This window comes from Marmota monax, unplaced genomic scaffold, assembly GCF_021218885.2.
Source record: "Marmota monax isolate L192 unplaced genomic scaffold, Marmota_monax_Labrador192_F-V1.1 WCK01_AAM20220418_F8-fsc00024, whole genome shotgun sequence".
NCBI classification, from domain to species: domain Eukaryota; kingdom Metazoa; phylum Chordata; class Mammalia; order Rodentia; family Sciuridae; genus Marmota; species Marmota monax.
In genome coordinates, this window is record NW_026695224.1 from 35,844,240 (window position 1) to 35,866,889 (window position 22,650).

The following is a 22,650-nucleotide window of genomic DNA, read 5'->3' on the forward strand; positions in this document are numbered from 1 at the left end:
CCTGGCGCCCACAGCGCACGGAGACGTTCCCTTGGGGTGTGCCCTCATGACGGAGGCACTGCTTGGTGTCACTGAGCTCACTGGCCAGTGTTGGTGGGCCTTACCCATAGCTGTTCTCTGGCCACTTCCAGGACATGGACAGTGCAGCTGGCCCAGGCACACCCTGCTCCCCTGAGGCTCCCTGGGGCCCAAGGGCGTCACCATGGCCTGCTAAGCAGCCCAGGACAGCACAGGGACCCATTCAGAAAGGTGCAACTGGAGGGTACTGTCACTGTCCCAGAGCCCCACAGCCTCGGGTGCCCTTGCTGCTGAATGAGGGTGGCCCAGTTTCCGGTTCACTCTGCAGTTGGCAGGGGCAGCCCGGGAGGGCCGTCATCTCATGTCAGCAAGGGTTAAGAGCTAAACACCCACCCGTCGCAAGGACCTCAGGTCAAGAAAGCTGGGACCCCCAGGACGTGGAATTCCGGGCTGGTGACAGGCTGGGTGTGGCGTCCACTGACCTGTCGCCTGAGCAGGGTTCCTGTCCCTGTGCCCGGGGCTGGCAGCCTCGGCTCTGCGTGACTGCTCGCCTGCAGAGGCAGCCAGGTAGGTGCGTGTGGGCGTGGCCTCAGTGTGGCAGCCCGTCCTTGGTGGGCTTGGCCACACCTTGGTTTCTGAGCTTGCTGGGGACGGTCACTGGCGCACTGTCCCGCAAGTGGGTGAGAGCTGGTGGCCCAAGAGTGAGCTGAGCATCAGGAAGACTGGAGCCAGCCGTGCCTCTCGCCTGCCTGGGGCTGCCTGGGGGCCTCGCTGAGCTCTGTCCTCTGTGTCCTCCCTCCTGGCCTCTCAGGGGCTCCTGGCTCCATGGTCTACCCAGTCCTGAAACCCGCCTGTTTCCACTGCTCTGGGCCGCCTGCCTTTCGCCTTCTGGCCTCGGGTTGGAGCCCGACTGCCCTCTGCTGGGCCTCGGCTGTGCTGAGCCAGGGATGTTGGCCACGCCTGGGTCTAGTGTGTAAACTCCCCAGTGCCCGCCTCCCCTGGCACCCTGCTCACACCCAGGTCTCAGGCCACCTTGCTTGGCTGGTCCCGCCCCCTGCAGCAAGGGGCTGGGCTTGGACACTGGCTCAGGGCACGTCTCTCAGGAATGTCCCAGCAGGGCAGTGGTGGTGAGGTAGGTACCTGCACCGTCCGGCCTCCCAGGTGTCCTCAGTGCTGGGCTCAGCCTCAGGGACACCTATTGTGCAGGAAGTGGCAGAAACATTGCCAAAGAAAGGGGTGGGGCAAGGGCAGGTGGGCCGTGGTAGCAGCCACTCCCCAGCAGCTCCCAGGCCCGGCTCTGCCGGCGGCCTTCCCTGAGGCGCTGCAGGCAGAAAGGAGCACAGCCCTGCCCCCAGGATGCTGGACAGCCAGAGGCCACACGGCCACAGACAGGCCTGGCCACAGACAGGCCTGCGAGGTGCCTGCGAGGGGACAGGGGCGTGCGATGGCGAGGGAGCTCAGCAGACACTGAGGGACAGGCCGCGATCCAGAGGCAGCATCTTCTAGAACCTTCTAGGCCAGGGCCACCTCTGCTGGAGGCTGAGCCCTTCGTGGGGAGCACAGCCAGACGGCTGCTTCCTCCCTGCCTGCAGGAGACACTCCAGACACGGGGCCCAGGCTGCTCTGGGGTTCCTGCCATGGCTGTGCAGCGCATGCCTCAGGCAGGGCAGGGTGGGGTGGCACTGCCCAGGCTGAGGGCCTCTCTGCCGTGTCCCATGGGAAGGCCTGCCCGCCCCCTCTCGCTCAGCCGCCTAACCCAGCCAGACGTGGTGCCCCACTCACCACACCCAGGCCGGGGCTCCCCCGCTCAACTGTGCAGCTGGATCAGCACTGTCAGGACTTGTGCCCTTTGCCTGGTGAGCTGTGTGGCTTGTGGCCTCCCTTCCCCAGGACTTCCCTCCCTGTGGCCTCCCCTGTGGGCTCCCTTCTCTGTGGCCTCCCTTCCCTGAGGCTGGTCCCACTGGAATCGGCTGCCTCTGGCTGTCTTCAGGACGGCTCTGGAGCCTGCCTCCCGGCTCTGGGCAGGTGGTCACGGCCCCCGAATGGCAGGAGGGTGCTGTGCTTTTCAGTGCAAAAGCCTCGCAGGGTGTGTCCCGCTGCCTGCCTCAGCCAGGCCTACGCAGGCTGCGCGTCCTCCTCGCCTCCCAGGTGGGCCGCCGGCCTCTGCCTTCTGTTCTGTCATGGGGAGCCTGGCCTGGGGTCAAGTACAGGGCTTGGGCTTCTTCCATGTGTGTGCACAGGACACACATGTTCTCTGGTCTTGAGCCGCGTGTGTGTTTTCACCCGACTTAAGACCCGAATGCTGTTGCTTGGGAGCTGAGTCTCCGAGAACAGATTTACTGTCAGGGCTTGTCTTCACTCCTCCATGATGGGCAGCGCCCACTGCACCCGGCCTTCGGGCACATGGCAGGGAGGAGAGGCCTGAGGAGCCGTTGCAGGCAGACAGCAGTCACAAACAGGTGGCCTGCGTCTGCCAGGTCCACAGACAGGACGGTGGACAATGGTGGGCCTGCCCAGGGACGCTGGCCAGTGGGGCATGCACAGCCTACCCCGCCCTCTAAAGGTCACTCCGCCTTTGTGAGTGGTCGTGGCAACTGGGGGCTGTGTGGTCTTTGTGCTCAGGCCCCAGGGCCCTTCCTAGGATGCCAGGCCCTGATGACCTCTGCCCTCTGCTCTTGACCTGACCCACACATGCCACCCACCTGTGCCAGCAGTGGCCACTGTGGAGACAGGACATGGCCCCGGGCCATGCCAAGGAGCAGCCTCACCATGGTGCTGATGCCCAGAGGGTCGAAGCCCACTGGGGCTCTGTGTGGAGCCCACCAGGAAGGAGCAGCATGGCCTGTGGTGCCCGGGAGCAGCCCTCGTAGAGAGACCTCCTGGTGCCTAGAGCACCCAGCACTCGGGGCTCCAGAGTCCCCGCCGGTTTCAAATCAAGGCCCCTCACAGATTCTGCAAGTGCCTATTGATTGCAACAGTGCTCGGCAGTGGACATCAGGCAGTGGACACTGGGGCAGCAGGTACTTGGGCAGTGAGCACTCAGGAAGTGGGCTTGGGCCGTGGGCACTTGGGCAGTGGGCATCGGGTGTAGGTGCCAACCACACACCAAGTCCCTCATCTCTGGAGCGTGGCTTGCTGCTCACCGCAGGGTCTGAAGTGAGAGGAGTGGGCTCTCGGGTCCCTCAGGGGACCAGCACAGGGATCAGCACGGAGGCTCGCAGCACTCCAGGTTCCCACAGCTGCCTGTGTCTGCTCTCATCCTGGAGCTGTGGTGGCCCTGGCCGTGGCTGGTGGCCAGCAGCTTGGGCCACATGTCCCCGTCACAGGGCTTCGAGTGTCTGCCACTGTGACCAGAGTGTCCCGAGTTGTGCAGCTCTGGCGGGCAGTCAGGTGCTGGAGTGACTGGCACCTGTCCCCTCCCACCTGGGTATGGGGCTCCCTCCTCCCCCTTTGCTGGCCCCCAGATGACACCCGCTGTGAGCCCTGCAGGCACCAGGCATCTCTCTCTAGTCGTTTACTTCTTATTTTTTCAGATTGCTCACTTACTGAGAGCCAAACACCAGCCAGGGACAACGGGGGCCTGTCAGCAGATGAGTGGCCACACAGCTGCCTGTGCGGCCACCCTGGCCCTGGGCCTTGGTGCGAGCCGGCTTCTCTTGCTGGGGATGTGGAGGGCTGGGTGGTAGCTGCAGCCGCAGGCCGCCTTCTCACATCCCCCTTAGAGACACGGGTCTTCTCCTCTCTCCCGAGTGCAGGCTGCCCCTCTGGCCAGCAGGCGGCTCTGTTGTGGCCCTGCCCCTCACAGGCCCCCGCTTCCCTCCGCGCCCCCATCACTGCCGCCTATCACTGGCGCACCACCGACTGCGCCCCCGGCCCACGGTGCTGAGGTTGGGGACCAGGCAGGGCATTGCTGAGCAGTGTACCCTTCCATGGGTGTGAGGCCTGGCCCCCTCTATAAAGGGCTGGGCGGGAGATGGCCTGACCCTGGGTGGGGAACCGTCCATCAGGACGTGAGTCACAGGCCACCTGGCTGGCTGAGTGTCTGCAGAGGTTAGCTTCTTGGTGCCTCGCTGCCCCCTGCACAGGGCCCGTGTCCCCACATGTTCTTTAAAGGGATGTGGCGGAAACTCTGGGTGTTCTGGGGTCCCTAGCCCTGGCCATTTCTTCCAGGAGCTCAGGGTACCCTTCCTTGCCCTGCAGAACACCAAAGCATATAGATTATTACTGCCTTGGGTCTTTTCTGGTTTTCAGAAAAGCTCTTTATGGAGCTATAATCACACACCAAACACTGTCCCTGCGCACACCGTACAATCCACTGGCTTCGGTGGACTCACAGTTGTGCGCAGACCACCACTGGGTGCTCCATTCCACCTCCCAGAAGCTCCGTGACCACCTGTAGTCATTCCCAAGCCCACCCTCACGCCCTCTCCCCTCAGCCTTGGCCCCAAACAGACATCGTCTCCTTTCTGTCCATGTACATTTGGCCATTCTGGGCTTTTTTTAAATATATATAATTGCATTTGACAAACTTAACATCCCTTCATGATAAATACCTTAAACAAATTAGGTATTGAACAGACATACCTCAACATGATAACAGGCCCCCAACTGACATGCCAATGCTAATCCATAATCCAATCACCCCAAAGACCCATCTCTGGACATTCTACACTGGGGACCGAGTCTCCAATATGTGAGCATTGGGGATCATCCAGACCCAAACGTGACAATATCTGTGATGCATTTTGAATGGATTTTTGCATAACAAAAGTTTAAGTGGAGTTTATTTGTTCATGTGTGGTTATCCAGTTGTTCAGCTATACTTTATTGAAAAGATACCCTTTCATTGAGCCATCTTTCCAACTTTATCAAAAATCAAGGACATATTCGAATGATTCTGTGTGTGGATTCGTGATTTCCTTTATTGATCTATGTTTCTGTTCCTTTGCTAACACCACACTGTTTTGACTACTGTGGCTTTATAATAAGACCTAAAATTATAGTGACTCCATAAAATAATTTTATTTTTTTCAAAGTTGTTTTGACTGCACATGTCAATTTTGGAATTATCTGTATAATATCTGTTTGTATCTGCATGTCCTTGAAGTGTCTTGATTGGAATTACATTATTTCCGTGGGTCATTTAGGAAATAATGACCATTTTTGAGGGTCATTTAGGAAATAATGACTTCGTTGAGGGTGCCAGTCCCTGAACATGGTCAGCTCTGCCCTCTTGTGGTGTTTTCAGCTAAGAGATGGTGTATGTTTTGTTAGATTTACACATAAATGAATGTTTCTTCTTTTGTTTTTTCCTGCTTTTCTTCTTTTTCAACTTTTGTAAGAGGGGAGTCTCTCCGTTTCTAGTTGTTGCTAATAGTTGTCTGTGCCTGTGCAGCTAGTCTGTCTTCCTCTGGTAACTTGGTGGTCCTCTGGTCAGCCTCAGGAGTGTTGGTGAGTAACCTGGGGGACCCCGGGTGCAGTCCTACTTGCCTTGCCCCGTGCAGCCTCGCATTTGTCTCTTCTGCCTTGTTGCCATGACTGACCTCCAGCACCAAGCCCAACAAGAGTAGTGAAGTGGACATCCTCATCTAGTTCCTGATCTTCATCAAGTGTGATGCTAGCTACAGGCTTTCTAGTAGGTTTCCTTCTGTGTATGACGTGCTGGGCTTGTTGATCACACAGGGATGTTGAAGACACTCAGTTGGCTTTTCTCCATCAGGCTGTTGGTACCAGGGGTCACACTGATGTGGAACCAGCCTGTGTCCCCAGGTGTACCACTTTTGTTATAGTGGGTGTGTGTCCTTAATGATGGTCCCTCCAACAAGGTATCGTCAAGCAGTTTTGTTGTGATGTGAAATCCTGGAGGGAGGGGAAGCCTGCCGCACACCTGGGCTGCCCTAGGTCACGGCCTGGAACAGCGTGTCACTGTGCTGACAGCTGTGGGCAGTCATGTATCTGAGCATATCTAATACAGAAAAGGTACAGCAAAAGGGTGGTATAAAAGGTTTAAGAAAGCACTTACCATGGATGGAGCTTGTAGGAGTGGAAGTCGCTCCACTGCACACGTAGGCTGCAGTGGGTTTAAAAAAAAACACAACTTTCTTCCATAATAAGTTAATTTTAGTTTACTGTAACATTTTTACTTTGCAATTTTTTTTTTTTTAGCTGTCTGACCCATTTGTATGAACCCTTAGCTTAAGACACAACATTGTATGGCTGCATAGAAATACTTTCTTTATATCCTAATTCTGTAACACTTTTTCCTGTTTAGTTTTGTCTTTGCTTTTTAAACTTTTTTGTTATAAGCCAAAACACAGTGTGCATGTCAGTGGAGGCCTGTGCACCAGGTCTCTGTCTTCTGCTGCATGCCTTGTCCCACCAGAAGGCCGTCACTTCCCTGGTGACAGTGTTGTCCTTCAGCGGGAGGCTCTGAAGTAGAGATGAGAAGCGTGGTGCAGACAGCAGGCACCGTTGGCTGTCCTGGTCTCAGGAACCGTGCAGGGCCATTTCCACAGCTCCTGCGCATGCCTGGGCCGCACCCAGGCTGCAGCACCGTAGCCCTGACTTGGCCCTGGGCAGTTCTCAGCTCCATTGTGATCAGGGCCACGGTCGCATGCGCAGCCCAGCGTGGCGCCTTCATGGGACGTGGCCTGTGCTTCCCTGGTCTTGTGCTCTCTGTGCCTGGCCTCACACTGCGGGGAGCGTCCCTCCTCTTCTGCTTCTGCAGGGCCTGGTGCGGGATGGTGGTGCTCTGCTGCCACCAGGGCAACCACTCGGCCTGGAGCTCTCTTTTATGAGGCTCTTAGCTATGAGTTGTTATGCAGAGTGTGGCCCTAGCCCGTTCTGTCACCTCTTGTGTCTTGGCTGCGTCTGGGAGTGGGCTTGCGGAACCGGCGTCCACCCCGTTGTTGACTGTGTGTGTCCAGCGCTCCTCTCCCTCCACTTGCTGATGCTCTGAGTCTTCTCTCCTTATTTCTGTGGAAGTTCATGTTTCATTGCTTTGATGTTTCCCCAGAGAACTACTTTTGGTTCACTGAATTTTCCCCCTCCTATTGTTCTTCTCTTTCCAATTTTACCCATTTCTGTTCTTACCTTGGATCACTTCTTCAATTTGATTTTGGCCTGTTTTTCTCTTTTTCTAGCTTCTTCTGGTGATTTGAGACCTTTCCTCTGTACTAATAGATGCATTTGATTCTATGAGTTTTCCCCCAACCACTGCTTTAGCTGCATCCCTCAGATTTCAATAGGTGTATTTTCATTTTCATTCAATTCAAAATATTTTTAAATTTTCCTTAAGACTTTCTTTTTTGGCCATGGATTACTTAGAGTGTCTTGTGTTTTTTTTCTGAATGCTTGGTGATTTTTCTGTTATCCAGTATTGATTTTCTAGTTTAATTTCATTGCAGTCAGAATGCCTACATGGTATGATTTCATTATGTTTACATTTGTTGAGGTGTTTTCCGTGGCCCAGAGTGTGCTTTCTCTTGGCGGCAGATCTGGTGTGAGTGAGGAAGTGTGTTCTGCTGGGCCTGGTTGGAGTGCACTGCTCACGTTGGAAAGGTGGTGGCTGGCACAGCTCCGCTCTGCACTTCTTGGGTTTCCTCATTGCTTGTTCTATGACTAAAGTGAAGAGTTGTGGAGTCTCCAGCTGTAACTGTCTATCTTTGCCCATGTGTTTTGAAAGTCTTGTTTGATACACACACATTTGCAGTCATTAGGTCTTCCTAGCAAGTTGGCCCTTTCACCAACAGGTGGTGCTCCTAGAAATGTCCTTGGCTATTGAATTTATTTTGTCTGGTGTTAATGTAGCCATTTTAGTTTCTGTTTTGTGTTTGCATGGTATGTATGATTCTATCCCACCATGATTGTATTTGAAGTAAATTTCTCATAGACAGCATGTGATTGGTCAAGGTATTTCTTCAGTCCAGCCTGACAAGCTCTGTCACTTAACTGGTGTGTTTAGACCATTTACGTTTAGTGTGATTTCTGATGGGCTTGAATTCAAGCCTGCCACTTTATCCTGTTTATTGTTTTGCCCTGGGTTTTTTGCCGCAGTCTGGCTGGGCACAATTCAGGAGCCACTTGTCAAAAGAAACGAACTTTATTTTTAGCACCACACACGCCAAACAAAACAGCTCCTCAGGAAAAACCCTCAGAGCCCAACTGCCACCACCGGCTTCCCACAAGCCTCTCCACCTCCCCCACTCCTCCTGCTCTTGAGGCCGATTGGCTGGGTCACGTGGGCGGAGCCAAAAAAAGTGCCCCAATGAGCAGCTCCATGGTCTGAAAGGGCAGGGAAACAGCCCAATGAGCATCGCTGCAGAGGAGCCAATCAGCTAGAAGTTGCTGGGGCCGCTGTGAGCCAATCATCAGCTGGCAGTCTGAAAGTTTGCTGGGGCCCTTCGGCTGTGGCTCTCAACAGTTTTTCATTTCTGGGCTTCGGGGATAAGAGTGTAGTTGCTCATTTTCCACAGCCTACTTGGAATCAACACCATCATGCTTCCAGAAAACTGTAGAGCCTTGCCACATGCAGGCCACAGCACCCCACACTTGTCTGTGGCAGCTTCAGGCATGACTGTGCTAGAAAGTGTAAGAGTGTGCTTTCAGCCTCAGAAGTGCAGAGAACTCAAGAGGCAAGGGTGAGTCCTGTTGCTGCACCCAGATGTTCAGTTTCTGTTGCTTGTGCTTTATCCCTGATGCCCCAAGTCTCCTGCTGCTGCGTTCCGTGTCTGAGTACAGTCTTCGGCGTTACTGGAGACCAGGTCTGCCTGCAACACACTCTCTTGTCTCTCTCCGTCCGTATTCCTGGATTTGGAATTCTGGGTTCATAATTATTTTATTTTAGAGCTTTAAAACTATAGCTTCACCAGGTGTGATGTGATCCCAGTGATTGGGAGGCCAAGGCAAGAGGGTCCACTCAAGACCAGCCGGGCAACCTTGAGACCCGGTGTGAAAATAAAACATAGAGCTGACCATGGATCTCAGAGGTAGAGTGCCCCGGGGTTAATCCAAGGACCACACCCACCCACAAAAAAGTAAAGCATTGTCTTTTTCTGACCGCCATCAAGATTCTTTCTTTGTCTTTAGTTTGAGTCGTTGATAATTGGATCAGGTATATGCAGACGTGTACTTCTGGGGGTTTGCCCTGGGATCCTCTAAGGTTCTTGAATCCACAGATTTATGTTCTCACCAGATTTGGGGATTCTACCCAGATTTCACCCAACCTCTTGCTTTTTCCTCCCCAGCTCTCCTCTGCCATTTTTCCAGGAGTGAGAGCTGCCCGCTGGGTACCACCCAAAGGACTGCTGCTGTGGTCATGCTGGACCCTCTCCACTGCGCCCTTCGGTTCCCGGTCCCCTCCTGGGGGTCTGTTCTGTGTTGAGCCATCCATGGCCCTACTCCTGCTTTACATCTTCATGTCCTTGCTGAGACGTTCTGGCTGTTTGATCCATTTCCAGAGTGTGGTCCTTCATTTGTGGAGCATTCTCATCCCGTGTGCTGTACGGTCTTTGCCAGGCAGTTCCCACCTCTGTGCCACCTCCGTCTCCCACTTGCTGATGCTTCCTGTTCCTTTGTGTGCTGACTCCTGGACATTCTGGACCTTATGTTATGAGATTATGGGTCTCGTTTGCACCTATAAAAATAGTGTTCTTATTGGCTAAAATCCGCAAGTCCCAGCCTGCCTTCTCTGGGGTCAGCTTTGTGTGCACCTGTCTCAGGTGTACCACCCGGCGCCAGTCTGTCCACAGCAATGGAACACATCCAGGCCAGCAGAGGGAAATCAGCAAGTTTAAATAGTGTTTGCGGTTTGACTTAAAAGCATAGCTCCCAGCTCCAGAATGCTGCACCCCTGAGCCACTCCAGCAGCCCTGGACAGGAGTTTAGTTTGAGACGTGCCCTGGGGTGGGATTTGGCACAGCCTTTAGAAGTGGACAGGCAGCTCACGTCCAGCTGGGGCCCTGAGTGCTGAGCCTGGGCCAGTCCCGTCTCCAGATCTGGAGAGCTGCACGCTGCCTGGGGACTAATGAGGTGGTCCCGGGCTGGGCAAGGGCAGGGCAGGAGGGTGGCCCTGGCGGGACGGAGGTCTCTCCACAGAGGGCTGTGTTTCTAATTCCAAAAAGCACCTGGGCCGGGATGGGAGGTCCACAGCAGGGGGGACCCTCTCCGAAGGGAGTGTGCCAGTCCGAGCTGCCCGTCCCTCCCGCCTTCTGCAGGTGTCCCCGGGGTTTGAAGAGAAGGAAGGGGAGCTGCTGGTCAGGGGACCCTCTGTGTTCCGAGAATACTGGGACAAACCAGAAGAGACAAGAAGTGCGTTCACCTCGGACGGCTGGTTTAAGACAGGTAGGGCCAGCTCTGCAGGGGCTGGGGCCACCTGGTGGGCTGCTGTCCTGTGCCTGAGGACCCAGCTTCCCCCAGCTCCCAGAAGAGGGTCCTCAGGCTGACATCCCTCAGGAGACAGAGCCCGCCACACAACGCCCTCTGTCCTCTGGCACATGCGTGTGCACGCCCAGTGGCCTAGCCCCACACGCTCCTTCCAAGTGGTCCTGCGGCCCCTGTCCGGCCACAGCCTTGCCTGTGAGTCCTCCACCTCGGTCAGGGCCACTGTGGTGCTCTATGTGGTCCTGCCCTGTTGCCCCCCACCAAGTCCCTCTGCCCAGTGGCCTGTCCTGCAGCTCGGGGTGTGGGCCAGTGTGGCGTCCTTTCTCCTGAGACACCACCCAGCGCTGAGCAGCCGCCCATCTCCGTCCTGCCTCCTCTGTGAGAAGCGGGCCTGGCCCGGGATCCAGAGTCCTGCAGGACACGGCAGGTATGGGTGTGCCCTGGTGGCAGTGTGGCTTTGGCAGGAGGACACACACAGGAGGAGCCCCTGCCTTCGGTGGGCGCTGGGTAGTTTTCCTCTTCGCCTGCCTTTAGTGTGAACGTGTTCATTTTGTAATTCTTAAGGCAACATTTTTCCAAAAAGCCATTTTCCCACATTGCAGTTTGCTGGCCTCTGTGACAAAGGGGCTTATTCCTTGCTCTTGGGGGCTAGCGGGTCAGGCAGGGCAGGTCTTGTGCGTCTGAGAGAGGTAGGGAGGAGGCCCGTGGCCTCACGAGCGTAGCCCTCAGCCTGGTGGCCCCAACGACCCTGGAAGCAGAGCTTCTCAGCCCACACAGACCCACATGGTCAGGAGGCCACAGGATCCAGCACCCCGGGGGCCCGAGTCACTGGGTCACAGAAGACGAGGACTCAGCCACCTGGAGGTGCAAGTGCAGTTGAGACAACCCCGGGTGAAATTTCAGACGAGGGTCCTCCCTGCTGAGGAGCAGGGACACCCAGGAGCTGCCCCTGCCCCCCAGCACCTGGGGCCTTTGGGGCCATGCACTGGCTCTGGCCATTTACCTCTCAGTCACCTTCCCGTCCTCTCCCAGTGACTCTGGCCCCACTGAGGCTGGGAGGGAGGCCACAGAGAGCACCACAGATGGGCAAGGATAGGGCTAGGCGTGCTGTGGGCAGGCCTGCGGGGTGCTGGAGATGTGCGGGGTGAGCCTTTCATGAGCCCAGAACAGGCTGCTGCCCCTGGGCAGGCTCCACACGGACCACCTTGCCGGGCGTCAGAGGTCGGGAGTCGCCAGCTGTGGTTAGCTTGTTATGTGCCCCGCGGGCCCCTCGGAGCCTCCCACTGGGCGAGCTTTCTGGTGGACACCAGCCTGCCCTGATCATCCCTCAGTGGCCACAGGGAACTCTGCTTCTGAACCGCCCACGTCCCCAGGACCCGAGCCCATGCAGCCCCGCGGAGGCCCTGGTTGGCTCATGGTCACCTCTTTTGGTTTCATTCCCTTTATTTTAAAATGAAGACAAAAGCTGTTGGTTTGTTCTTTTCCCCCCACTTAAAAGCATAGGAACCCAACAGTGTAGGTTTTGCCAAGGCCGGGACACCCGTGTCACCTCTGGGTGACATGCACAGGGTGTCCAGCTGAGAGGAGGGGCCCAGTGCCCTGGTGGCATGACAGGAGCAGCGCAGGCTGGTCGTTGGAGCGGTGTCCATGGAGAAGGTGATATCAAACTCAGCTAGTTTCACTTGGTGTACCGCAGACAGGAAGGGAGCCTCCGCCTGGGCTCACTGCTCTTGGGGGTGAGGCCTGGGGGCGCCCGCCTTTGTCACAGGCCATTAGTGATGCAGCCTGCATAACGAGAGCCTCAGTCAGCTCACAGCTGCCGGGGAGGGGAGCCGATGCTAAGTGGAAATCAGGGTAGGTTAGACTTAACCCTTTCCCTGGCCAGCCCCTCCTGCTGTCACCGTGCTTGGGAAGGGCCAGTCTGCCAGCTCCTCAGCGGCCTCCATGGGTCCGCCGGGACGTCTCTGCCCTGGGAATGTGCAAGGGGCTCCCCACAGGCCCCCACGGTCTCCATGTCTGTGCAGTCAGGAACAGAAGGGTCCCTGGAATAAGTCCCCTGAGCTTCTCCAGACTCACTGCACCCAGGCTGTTCAGAGGACCCCGACGCTTACCTGTCGCCCAGGCAGCGGGTGAGCCCAGGAGCTGGGAGCCTGTAGTAGGCTTCTGCCTGGCTGGTGCCGTGGGCAAATGGCAGCTCATTCCGGGGCTCATTCAAGAGTGACCTGGGCTCAGGAGAGAGGGTCCCTGCCAGTGTAGCTGCAGCAGGGTGGGTGGGATCTTAAAACCATGAATCCTGTTCCTGTGTGTAGCCAGCCAGGGTAGGGAGTGGACAGTGAGTGTCCCAGGTCCCAGCATAGTTACAGGGGTGCGTGAGGGGTGTTGGGGCAGGGCCCTGCTCAGGGAGAGGATGGAGGCATCTGCTCTTGCAGAGAGCAGCCCTGACCCCCAGCACCGAGCTGAGTGGCAGCACATGGAGGCTTGTGGGCACCACGTGCAGGTCCCCCTGCGTTTTCACCCTGTAGCGTGTGGCTGGCTGCTAGGCCACTGCTGCCCTGGCCTGTGTCAGTCTGCAGTGTGCTGTGGACCTTCACCCTGTGCTCTTGCCCGGAGCCATGGTGAGTGCAGACCTGGGAAGGTCATGGCCAGCACCATTGGGCCCACCAAGACCTGGGCTGGGAGTGAGGTTCTGCTTGGCACCTGTCCTGTCAGCAGGTGGGGGCTCTGCATGGGAAGTTCCCCCGGAGAAGCTCAGGCCGGGAGGAGACCACAGGGGAGTCCCTGCAGACAGACGGTGGCCCCAGGCTTCCCGAGACCCAGCCAGGGCCGCAGGAGCGGGCATCTGGGCCAAGGCTCCATGTGTGCTGGGCAGAAAGGAGCATGACCTCTGTGGGCAGCATGGACCCAGGTGGAGCCCCCCCCGGCCTGCAGGCCCAGAGGACATGGGATTTCTTCAGTGGGCAACAGGAAGCCTGGTCCTGCACCTGTCTGGCTATGTAAGCAGCAGCTGTGCCCTTCCAGGGGGGCGTGCCACCCCACAGAGCTATCACGCGAGAGCAGAGAGCCCAGGTATGGGCACCAGCACAGGTCCAGGCCACACCTCCCGCCCAAGCACCCTCTGACCACGGCAGAGATGTGTGCTACCTGTCACTGCAGGCCACCCCATCCCCAACCCGAGGGCAGGTGGCCTGGAAAGAGCACAGCAGCCACCTCTTCTGAGACCCTGCCCCTGCCCACAGCCAAGGAATTGCTCCAGAAAGCCTGAGCCCTACTCAGGAGACCCCAGGCCAGGCCCCAGCTCCACGTCTGACCCCACAGTGACCTGGCCGTTCAGCAGAACTGGGAAGTCCAGCTGTCACCTGAGGCTGCAGCCGTGTGGGCGAGGGTTGCAGAGGGTTGCCGGCCTGAGCCGTGCTTAGAGTCCAGCACTTGCTTGCCCTGCATGGTCACCAGGGCGGGTCACCAGCCACAGAGTATAGCTGAGTCTCCGACGGGGTCAGTGGAGGCCAGGCACATGCTTGGGCAGCTAGAGGCACGGGGCAGGTTGACACAGAGTGTCTTGCCAGCCATGGGAAGCTGTGACCCTGTGACCTCAGGGTGTACACACTGGGGACAGGTCTGCAGAAGGCCCAGCATGGCCCATGGCAGGGCAGAGGACCTCGCAGGTGCCTGAGAGGTCGGTAGAGGGTCTGACCCAGTCACTGGGCTTCCTGCTGCTCCCCAGCTCCAGCTCCAGGCAGAGCTGCCGCCCACTCCTGGCCTGGCCTGGCCTGGCCGCGGCGCACAGTGCGCGTCCCAGGGCCCTGCTCGGTAGCACCGCAGTGTCCAGGCTGCATGAATGCCAGGCTGCATCTGGCCTTCATGGCCCTCCTCTGGCTCCTGGCCAGCGCTGCAGGCATGTCCAGGAAAACCCAGAGGCTCAGCCCTGCCATCAGGCTGCCTTCTCCCTCAGCTTCTGAATTCTGGGGTCTTCGGAGGCTTTGAGGCTGATGCCTGACTCCTTCCTCCCACTGACTCCAACAAGGTGCGCCCCCTCATGGCCCGAGCCGTGGACCAGGCGCCCTTGCTCCTGAGGGCCAGGAGGTGCCTTGCAGAGCTGAGTCCTGAGCGTCCCCAATTCCTTTATTACGTCACCTGCGCCCGCCCTCATCCCTGTCCTGTGCTGCCGCCCCCTCTGTCCCTCGGTGTAGAGTGTTGTCCTGGTCCTTCCCCACACAGGGCCTCTCCTCCCTGATCCCAAGGCATTTCCTCCCTGGGGATATCCACCTGCCCATCCCCAAACCTCCGCGTGCCTGGTCTCAGAAGTGAGAGGCGGAATCTCAGGCGCTGGCAGTGTGGGGCACCCCCAGAGGGCAGAGGGAAGGCCCAGAGCCCCTCACAGCCCGGGTGAGTGGAGTGTGGGGGCCCTCGGGAGCCTGTGTGTGCCAGACTGTCTTTACCCAGGGGCTCAGCTGGGGCCAGGCTGTCCCAGCAGAGGGCACCAGGAGAGTCAGGACCTCACGGGGAGGTGTAGGTGGGGCCTCGGGGGCAGGAGGAACATCCGGGGAGGCCAAGTCCAGGGCAGGACAATGGCCCCCCTGCGCACTCCCCCACACTGGCATCGGGGTGGCTAGAGGCCCAGGGGAGCCGGGTCAGAAACCTACCTGCAGGGACCCCAGTGCCAGGCAGCACCTCCCTTGGACAGTGAGCAGCCTGAGGATGCAGCCCTGGGGCAGGAGAGCCAGCACTGGGGCATTGGTGTGCTGAGGAAAGCCATCGACCAGCAAGTGGCCATGCTTGGGATCCCAGTGACTAGAGGCTGAGGCAGGAGCATCGCAAATTCAAGGCCATCCTCAACAACTGAACACGACCTCGTCTCAGAAAAAATAAGAAGGGCTGGAGATGTAGCTCAGTGGTAGATTGCCCCTGGGTTGAATCCCCAGTAACCCCCCCCCAAAAAAAAGAAAAGGGGCGGGTGTGGCCTGGTGGCAGAGCACCCTTGGGTTCAGTCACCAGGGAGGCCGCCTGGTCCTGGGGGCATGGCTGGAGCCAGGCTACAGTGGAACTGGGGGCAGGAACAAGCCCAGGACAGGGTGTGTCCACCATCCCCTCAGCCCACCCTGCATCCTTTCCTGCTGGCCAGTGCCACCCACACCTCCTATGGAGGCCTCCAGGCCCGCCTCCTCCATGAACAAGCCTGGAGCCCCTCTGACACCCGTCCATCTTGCTTGGTAGATGGGAGCACGCCCCAAGCTGCAGGTCACAAACTAAGCAGGAGGTGGATGGTACCGGGGTCAGCAGTGACGTGCTGTGAGACATTCATGGCCCCGGGGAGGGGAGCCTGTGCAGACTGGGGGCAACATGCATCTGCAGACACGCAGCGTCCCCCACCCAGGAAGCCGCCTGGGCAGGGCGCAGCCTTCCACTGGCCCTGCACCTGTCCCCGCTGCCCCTGTGGCTGAGCATCCAGATCTCAGTGGTCATGGGATCCTGGGGAGGAACAAGTGAGTGGCTGGCTGTTTCAGGTGGCAGAGGTCAGGGGCGAGGGGGGAGGACCCCTCTCGTCAGGGAAGCGTGGCAGTGACCCTGCAGGAGGTCTGGGATGTGCCCGTTCACACCCAGCACCAGGCGGGGATGTCCTCAGGGGCCCACAACAGGCCAGAAGGGCGACGTGGGTTAGCCAGGCTCTGACGGCTTCACAGCTCTCGTCTGACTGCACAAGGCTGGGTCAGTGTCAGGGCTGTTCCTCACGCCTCCTGCTCAGGGTCAGCTGCCAAGCTGGTGTGCTGCCGTGTGCAGAAAGGCCCCTCACTAACAGTGGCCAGTCACCACTGATGGCAGTGGCAGGGACAGGCCCACGTGCAGCCTGCAGCGCAGGGTGTCACAGGCCTGATCCCCCTGGCTCCGGGCATGTTGTGGGCACTGGCTTGACCCTGTGGGGGCCGTGTCCGCGGTCCCCCAGGCACAGGGCAGGACAGTGGAGAGATGTGAGTGATGGGTGCCAGGGGCTGGTGGCCAAGGTGTCCACAGGCGCCCCAGGGTTTTCTCCTGGGGACTCGGCGCACCCAGGTTGCCCTGGGGATGTCACAGAGCCCACTTTTTCAGGGGACACTGCTGTGTTCAAGGATGGCAAGTACTGGATCCGAGGCCGGACCTCAGTGGACATCATCAAGACCGGAGGCTACAAAGTCAGCGCCCTGGAGGTGGAGCGGCACCTGCTGGCCCACCCCAGCATCGCAGGTGAGCACTTGCCAGCTGCTCGGGGACCTTTCCCTGCTCGTGGCAGGGGGGTCCTTCCTGCTGCCAACCAGGTGCCCCCTGAAGTGCACCTTCACCAGGACACAGGCTGGGGCCGGGCCTGAGCTACCGCCCACCGAACCCCAGTTTGGCTTCCAGGTGACGAGGCGCACACGCGGTCTGCAGGGCAGTATGGGGAGGCAGACCCCAGAGACAGCACGCGGAGCCGTCCTCACACCCGAGGGTAGCCAGTAGGGCTTTCCAGAGCCTGGACGTGGTTGGGCTGCCGTCCACCTTCTCTGCGAGGCCCCACTGCTGCTTGACCCGCGCAGTCACTGGGGACTTCCCAGGTGTCCCAGCCTGACCTTCTGTTCCAGATGTGGCCGTGATTGGGATTCCAGATGTGACGTGGGGCCAGCGGGTCACAGCTGTGGTGACTCTTCGAGAAGGACACTCATTGTCCCTCAGGGACCTCAAGGAGTGGGCCAGGTAGGGCAGGGGCCCGGGATGGAGTGTCCTGGGGACTAAGGGGCAGAGTGGACTGTCCTGGGGTCTGTAATGACAGGGTGGACCATCCTGGGCAATGAGGAGATGGCCCTGGTCTTGGCCTTGTCCCTTTTAGAGGTGGACAAGAGGGCAGCCAGGCCAGCAGTGAGGCCTGTGGGCGGTGCTGTCTCTGAGCGCAGACCTGGAGAGGACACCCCTGCCCTGACAGGAGGGGGCAGAGGGGCACGTCCTGGGCCCTGGGCTGTCCCTGCTCTAGGGTCAGTCTCAGGTCGGCAGCAGGCTCTCCCCTTCTAGACCTGCGGAGCCAGGCCCCGTGTCCTGAGCCCCCCACCCCTTCCCCTTCCTGTCCTCAGGGTGGCCCCAGCTGCCTCGTGCCATGCTGGCCCCTTGCTGGCCTGCAGCAGAGCCCTCCCCAGGGACCACCCGGGCCTGGTGGTCCCGCCCAGACTAGGCTGAGCTGTCCTTCAAGGCCAGGCAGGATGATGGGGACCCTCTGGGACCTTTGGGGCGGAGCCTCAAGGGGCCAGCAGACTGGGCTGCAGCTGCGGCCCAGCTGTGTCCCGAGCCCTCCCAGACCAGGGCCTCCCACTCTCGCGCTCTGCCCAGCCCGTCCCCTCCTCCTCCGGCTGAGGTGGCTCCGGCTTGTCCAGAACACGTCTCCAGCAGTGGGAGCCTGTGCTGCGTCGGGGCAGTTGGCGTCCCCGAGGGCAGCACATGGGAACGCAGGCGGGTGGCTTCGGCTTTGATGAGCAGCGGTGCCCCGCGCTGAGAGCTGCAGGAGCGCCCGTGGGGGTCTCTCCAGCCTCTGGCTTCTGTGCGCTTGTCTCTGGTTCTGGTCAGCTCCTGCCCAGCACCCGCAGGCCCCTGTTGGTCGTTGGGCTCACAACGGTGCCTGTGAGGAGGGCCCGAGACGGGGAACTGCGTGCAGAGGCCCGGGCACACTGCCAGTTGCAGCCGCGCAGAGCCCGGTGGGGGTCCAGAACCACTGGTACTGCAGACCCTGTCCCCTGATGGCCCAGAGCCATCCCCTGCAGCTGGAGGCACTGCGGGGGGCAGGCCAGCCTGGGGAGGAGTCCCCTCATGACGCACAGGTCTGCCTGCCGCTAGGCCCCGGCCCAGCACCATGGGGACGTGGAAGGGCTGCCTGGACAGGTCACTTATGGGCACAGAGACAGTCGCGAACATGACTCACCCAAACACTGTTGAATGTAGACAGCACACTTCAGTGACAAGGTGGGCCACGTGGTTGGGCCTCAGGGTCTGCGGGCCTCAGTGGTCTCCTGGTCTCAGTGGTCTCCTGGTCTCAGTGGTCTGCTAATCTGCTGGTCTCCTGGTCTCGGTGGCGTGCTGGTCTCTTGGCCTCCTGGTCTTGGTGACCTGCTGGTCTCTTGGCCTCCTGGTCTTGGTGGCCTGCTGGTCTCAGTGGTCTCCTGGTCTCAGTGGCCTCCTGGTCTCAGTGGCCTCCTGGTCTCCTGGCCTCCTGGTCTCAGTGGCCTCCTGGTCTCCTGGCCTCCTGGTCTCAGTGGCCTCCTGGTCTCAGGTCTCCTGGTCTCAGTGGTCTCCTGGTCTCATTGGCCTCCTGGTCTCCTGGCCTCCTGGTCTCAGTGGTCTCCTGGTCTCAGTGGCCTCCTGGTCTCAGTGGCCTCCTGGTCTCCTGGCCTCCTGGTCTCAGTGGCCTCAGGTCTCCTGGTCTCAGTGGCCTCCTGGTCTCAGTGGCCTCCTGGTCTCCTGGCCTCCTGGTCTCAGTGGCCTCAGGTCTCCTGGTCTCAGTGGCCTCAGGTCTCCTGGTCTCAGTGGCCTCCTGGTCTCAGTGGCCTCAGGTCTCCTGGTCTCAGTGGTCTCCTGGTCTCAGTGGCCTCCTGGTCTCAGTGGCCTCCTGGTCTCCTGGCCTCCTGGTCTCAGTGGCCTCAGGTCTCCTGGTCTCAGTGGCCTCAGGTCTCCTGGTCTCAGTGGTCTCCTGGCCTCAAGGGCCCCCTGGTCTTGAAGGTCTGCATGTCCTGCCCAGCCTGCCAGGCTTCCTGGTGTCTGCTCAGGTCTCCACGTGCCCTGCAGAGCCGCAGCCCCCTCTGCGCTGCCCCTCAGGCTCCCAGACCTCCTTGTGGCACAGCTGTGCAGGGAACAGGCCCCCAGGGGCAGCTCTTCCCAGCTCCCGGGCGGGCCCTCAGCCTCTCGCTGTGTCTGCTCTGGACCGGCCCATCCCCAGGGTGTGACCTTGTCCCGGAAGCCGTGAATATGCCGTGGTCTTTGTGGTGTGAGTGACAGTTGGGCACTAGCCCCTTCCTGTGCTCAGCCACTCCCAAGCTCCTGGGGAAGAGATGGGGCAGGGTCACAGGCCCTGACCAGGCTGGGGCCCAGGTTGGGTCCGTGTTGCTGGGTGCTTGTCTGGGCCCCTGAATCCCAGCCATGGGGATGTCCCGTGTCCCAGATAGGGCCATGCAGTGGCCTCAGCTGCACTTGTCCTGCAGAGGCATGCTGGCCCCCTACGCCATCCCCTCGGAGCTCCTGCTGGTGGAGGAGATCCCACGGAACCAGATGGGCAAGGTCAATAAGAAGGACCTGGTCGGGCAGTTCTACCCGTCGTGAGCAGAGGAGGCAGCGGTGGGAGCTGGAGGACAAGAGGTGGCCCACGAGTTCCTGCTCCCCTGCCCCACGCCCACGGCCACCCCAGGCTCCCCAGTCCTCTGTGTCCTTGCCCCACAAGGTACAGCCTCACGGTCCTAGCCCGCCCCCGCCCCCCCCCGGACTGCTGGCCCTCTCCAGGGCAGGTCCCAGGAGGGTCCCGAGGTGCCCTAAGAGAAGAGGTGACGTGAGATGAACACCCGCCCGTGCTGTGTCACCACCTGCACCCAGCGCCTCCCCAGAGCCACCCAGCCGCCCAGTGCTTCCGGGTGGAGACAGTGTGCCCTGGGCCCCGGGCAGCCTCGCGCAGCTCTGGGACAGCCCGTCACGGCCGCCAGCCGAAGCACTCCTACCACGCAACTCCTGCCACCGTGGGGCCTGCTGTGTGCCAGGTGGGAATTCATTCCTGAGGCCACAAGCGACCATTCCGATGACGCTGCTCCTGCTCGGCCTCCCTGGCCCCCGCTGTCTCCTCCATCGCCTTCTCCTTCCCAGCCCCACTGCTCCGCGTGCCCGTCCCCGTGGGCAGCACTGAGCCCTGGGAGCTCCTGGCGCAGGCCCTGCTCGCACCCACCACACCTGCTCTCCCAACCTGGGGCTGCTGGCAGAGGGTCAGTGCCCCTGCCCACCCTGGCCGTCGGCGGGCAGCCTGCTGCCATGGAGTCGCACCAGGAGCAGGCGACGGGAGCAGGCTGCAGTTTACATTGTCACAGGAAGCGGCTCGGGCTGGGCTGGGCTCGGTGGCAGAGCACTTGCCTGTCATGTGAGAGGCACTGGGTTCCATCCTCAGCACCACGTGAAAAATAAATAGAAAAATAAGGGTATTGTGTCCATCTACAAGTAAAAATTATTTTTTTAAAAAAGGGAAGTGGCTCTGACCCAGCCAGAGACCCAGGGCATTTGGGGAGCTGCTGGAGGAGTGGGCCCTGGACGGTGGCTGGGGGCAGCAGCAGGACCTAGAGCCAGGCCACAGCGCCTCCTGTGCCCAGGGCCCCATGCAGCCTGTGGGGCCACCCTGTCCTTCCCCTCCCTCATTAGCACCTGCAGGTGGGCTTCAGGCCACTTAGGAGACTGTGCTGCTGCCTCCTGGGAGCAGGGACAGGCGCCAGCAGCTCAGGGTGGCCTGTGGGCCAGGTGTCAGACCCAGTGCCCAGGAGGCCTCCGCCTGCCTCTGCACAGGGACACAGAGGTTCCTTGGGTCGGAGCCTTGCACAGGCCACCAGGAGCCAGGAGCCCTGCACCCCCGGAGTCCTGGTTGGGACCTGAGAGCATCAACCCACTTGGGCCGGCATCATCTGACCCTCCTCCCCAGAGTGGACGTGTTACAGACTTGTCCAGCCCAGACCTCCTAACTCTCAGACCCCAGCCCCACAGGCCGCCTGGGGTTGAGGTTTCCACCTGCTGCCCTGGCTTCTGGCCAGCACCAGGGAGCAGGACCATTCCAGGTATGGGGGCCAGCCGGGCACAGCTCCTAGGAAGCAGCAGGTGGGCAGGAGGCTGGGCAGCCAGCCCTGCAATGCTGTGTCCTGGGCCATAACAGGTTCTGGAGACAGCAGCCCAGTGTGTTGGGAAGACGTCCTGGGGCCACCGGGCAAACCTCAGGTGGCCCCGCCCCGCCACAGCTAGGTGGCCTTGCAGAGAGCATGGCCGACCAGGCCCAGTGCAGGCCATCTCTTTGAGTCTTGCACAGACGCCTGGTGTGCACGTCCACCCCTCCCTCCTGGTCTGCTCTCTCCCCCACCCACAGGCTGACCTCTGCTGGGCCCGGTCTCCTTCCTGGGCGCTGCGTCCCTGGCTGGGCTGGGAAGCGCTCCGTCACCTTCGTCATCATGGTCCTTGGGTGCTGTCATGCAGCTCTCGGTGCCCCTTCTAGAACCTTCCCAGCCAGAGCAGACTACCTCATCCTGCCCTGGACACTGGCCTGGGTGGGCTTTGGGTCAGTGCCCCCTCACCAGCCATGGGGCAGGTCAGAGCAGCCTCATCCCATGGGGTGGAGCAATCACGCTATTGCCACAGGAGCCACAGCATGGCACGGTGTCAGCTGGCCAAGGAGGCCAGCACCAGATGGCCACGCTTACACTCAGCTCCTCATGGTGGTGGGTGGGGGACACAGGAGGGGTGGGAGCAGCAGGGTAGGAGAAGAGGTCCATAAAACACTGGGTCGACCCCACGTCTTTTCCAAGAAGCAGCTGACCTGCAGCCCTGCCTGGCCTCAGTGGACAGGACGTGTCACAGTCCTCAGCAAACCACCTGTTCCCTGCAGGAGAAATGCAGGCCTAGGGTCATGTCCATGGGAGGAGCCCAAGTTACCCTGAGGGGAGACTTCTGTGAGCAGATCCTGAACCTCTGAGAGATAGGGTAGTTCCTCCTAGCCACGAAATCAAGCACATATGGTCACGACTCCAATTAGGACCAGTCGGCATGCGCCAAGGGGACCTAGAGTGGTCATGGCAGTGGGGCTTAAAAGTCTGATCTGTCAGTCAAAAGTCAAGAGGTGGACCCTGGTGGGACTCTCTGGAAATGTCTGGGATCCCCAATAAAACTGGAATGCAGGAGGGGCACGCTGTCCCCTCTCCTTTCTGAGAGGACCCCTCTCTCCCTTGAGAGTGTCCCCTTCCCCTTTTCTATCCTTTCAATAAACCCATTGCTATTACTCTGAGTGACGTGTCTGAAACCTCTCTGACTTGATTGCAAGAATGGGGGTTTGAAGGGGGGTCCTCACGCTGCCTCGGTCCCTCGGAAGGCCCCAGCTCCGTAACCATAGGGATAGCCAGCCACAGAGCCCCTCCCGCTCTGTCCCCTGACACAGCTGTTGGTAAGCCCAGGAGCACTGAGGGACAGCCACAGGTAGTGCAGGGCCCTCCTCACACTGGCAGGGCAGGCTGCGTCCACCAGAGGGCGAGGGTTCCCTGG

At 59.8% G+C, this 22,650-nt stretch overlaps 1 protein-coding gene across 7 annotated transcripts in view; it reads left to right on the forward strand.

Moving 5' to 3' along the window:
- The window catches only part of Acsf3 (acyl-CoA synthetase family member 3), a 37,884-nt gene extending 15,488 nt beyond the window's left edge, over positions 1 to 22,396 (forward strand). For 2 of the 7 annotated variants that reach the window (XR_006849773.2, XR_006849774.2), the window contains exons 7-8: positions 132 to 3,038; positions 10,233 to 10,357. Coding sequence is in view for 3 of the 7 variants with exons in the window: in XM_046434418.1 (XP_046290374.1) it covers positions 10,233 to 10,359; positions 10,692 to 10,825; positions 16,480 to 16,614; positions 16,989 to 17,100; positions 19,584 to 19,667 (592 nt within the window). In the remaining 4 variants the exon portion in view is untranslated. Of the gene's footprint in view, positions 1 to 131; positions 3,039 to 10,232; positions 10,360 to 10,691; positions 10,826 to 16,479; positions 16,615 to 16,988; positions 17,101 to 19,583 lie in introns of those variants that run through there. The other 5 variants (XM_046434418.1, XM_046434417.1, XR_006849775.2 and 2 more) reach the window with 5 other exon arrangements.
- Positions 22,397 to 22,650: the final 254 nt, after the last annotated feature.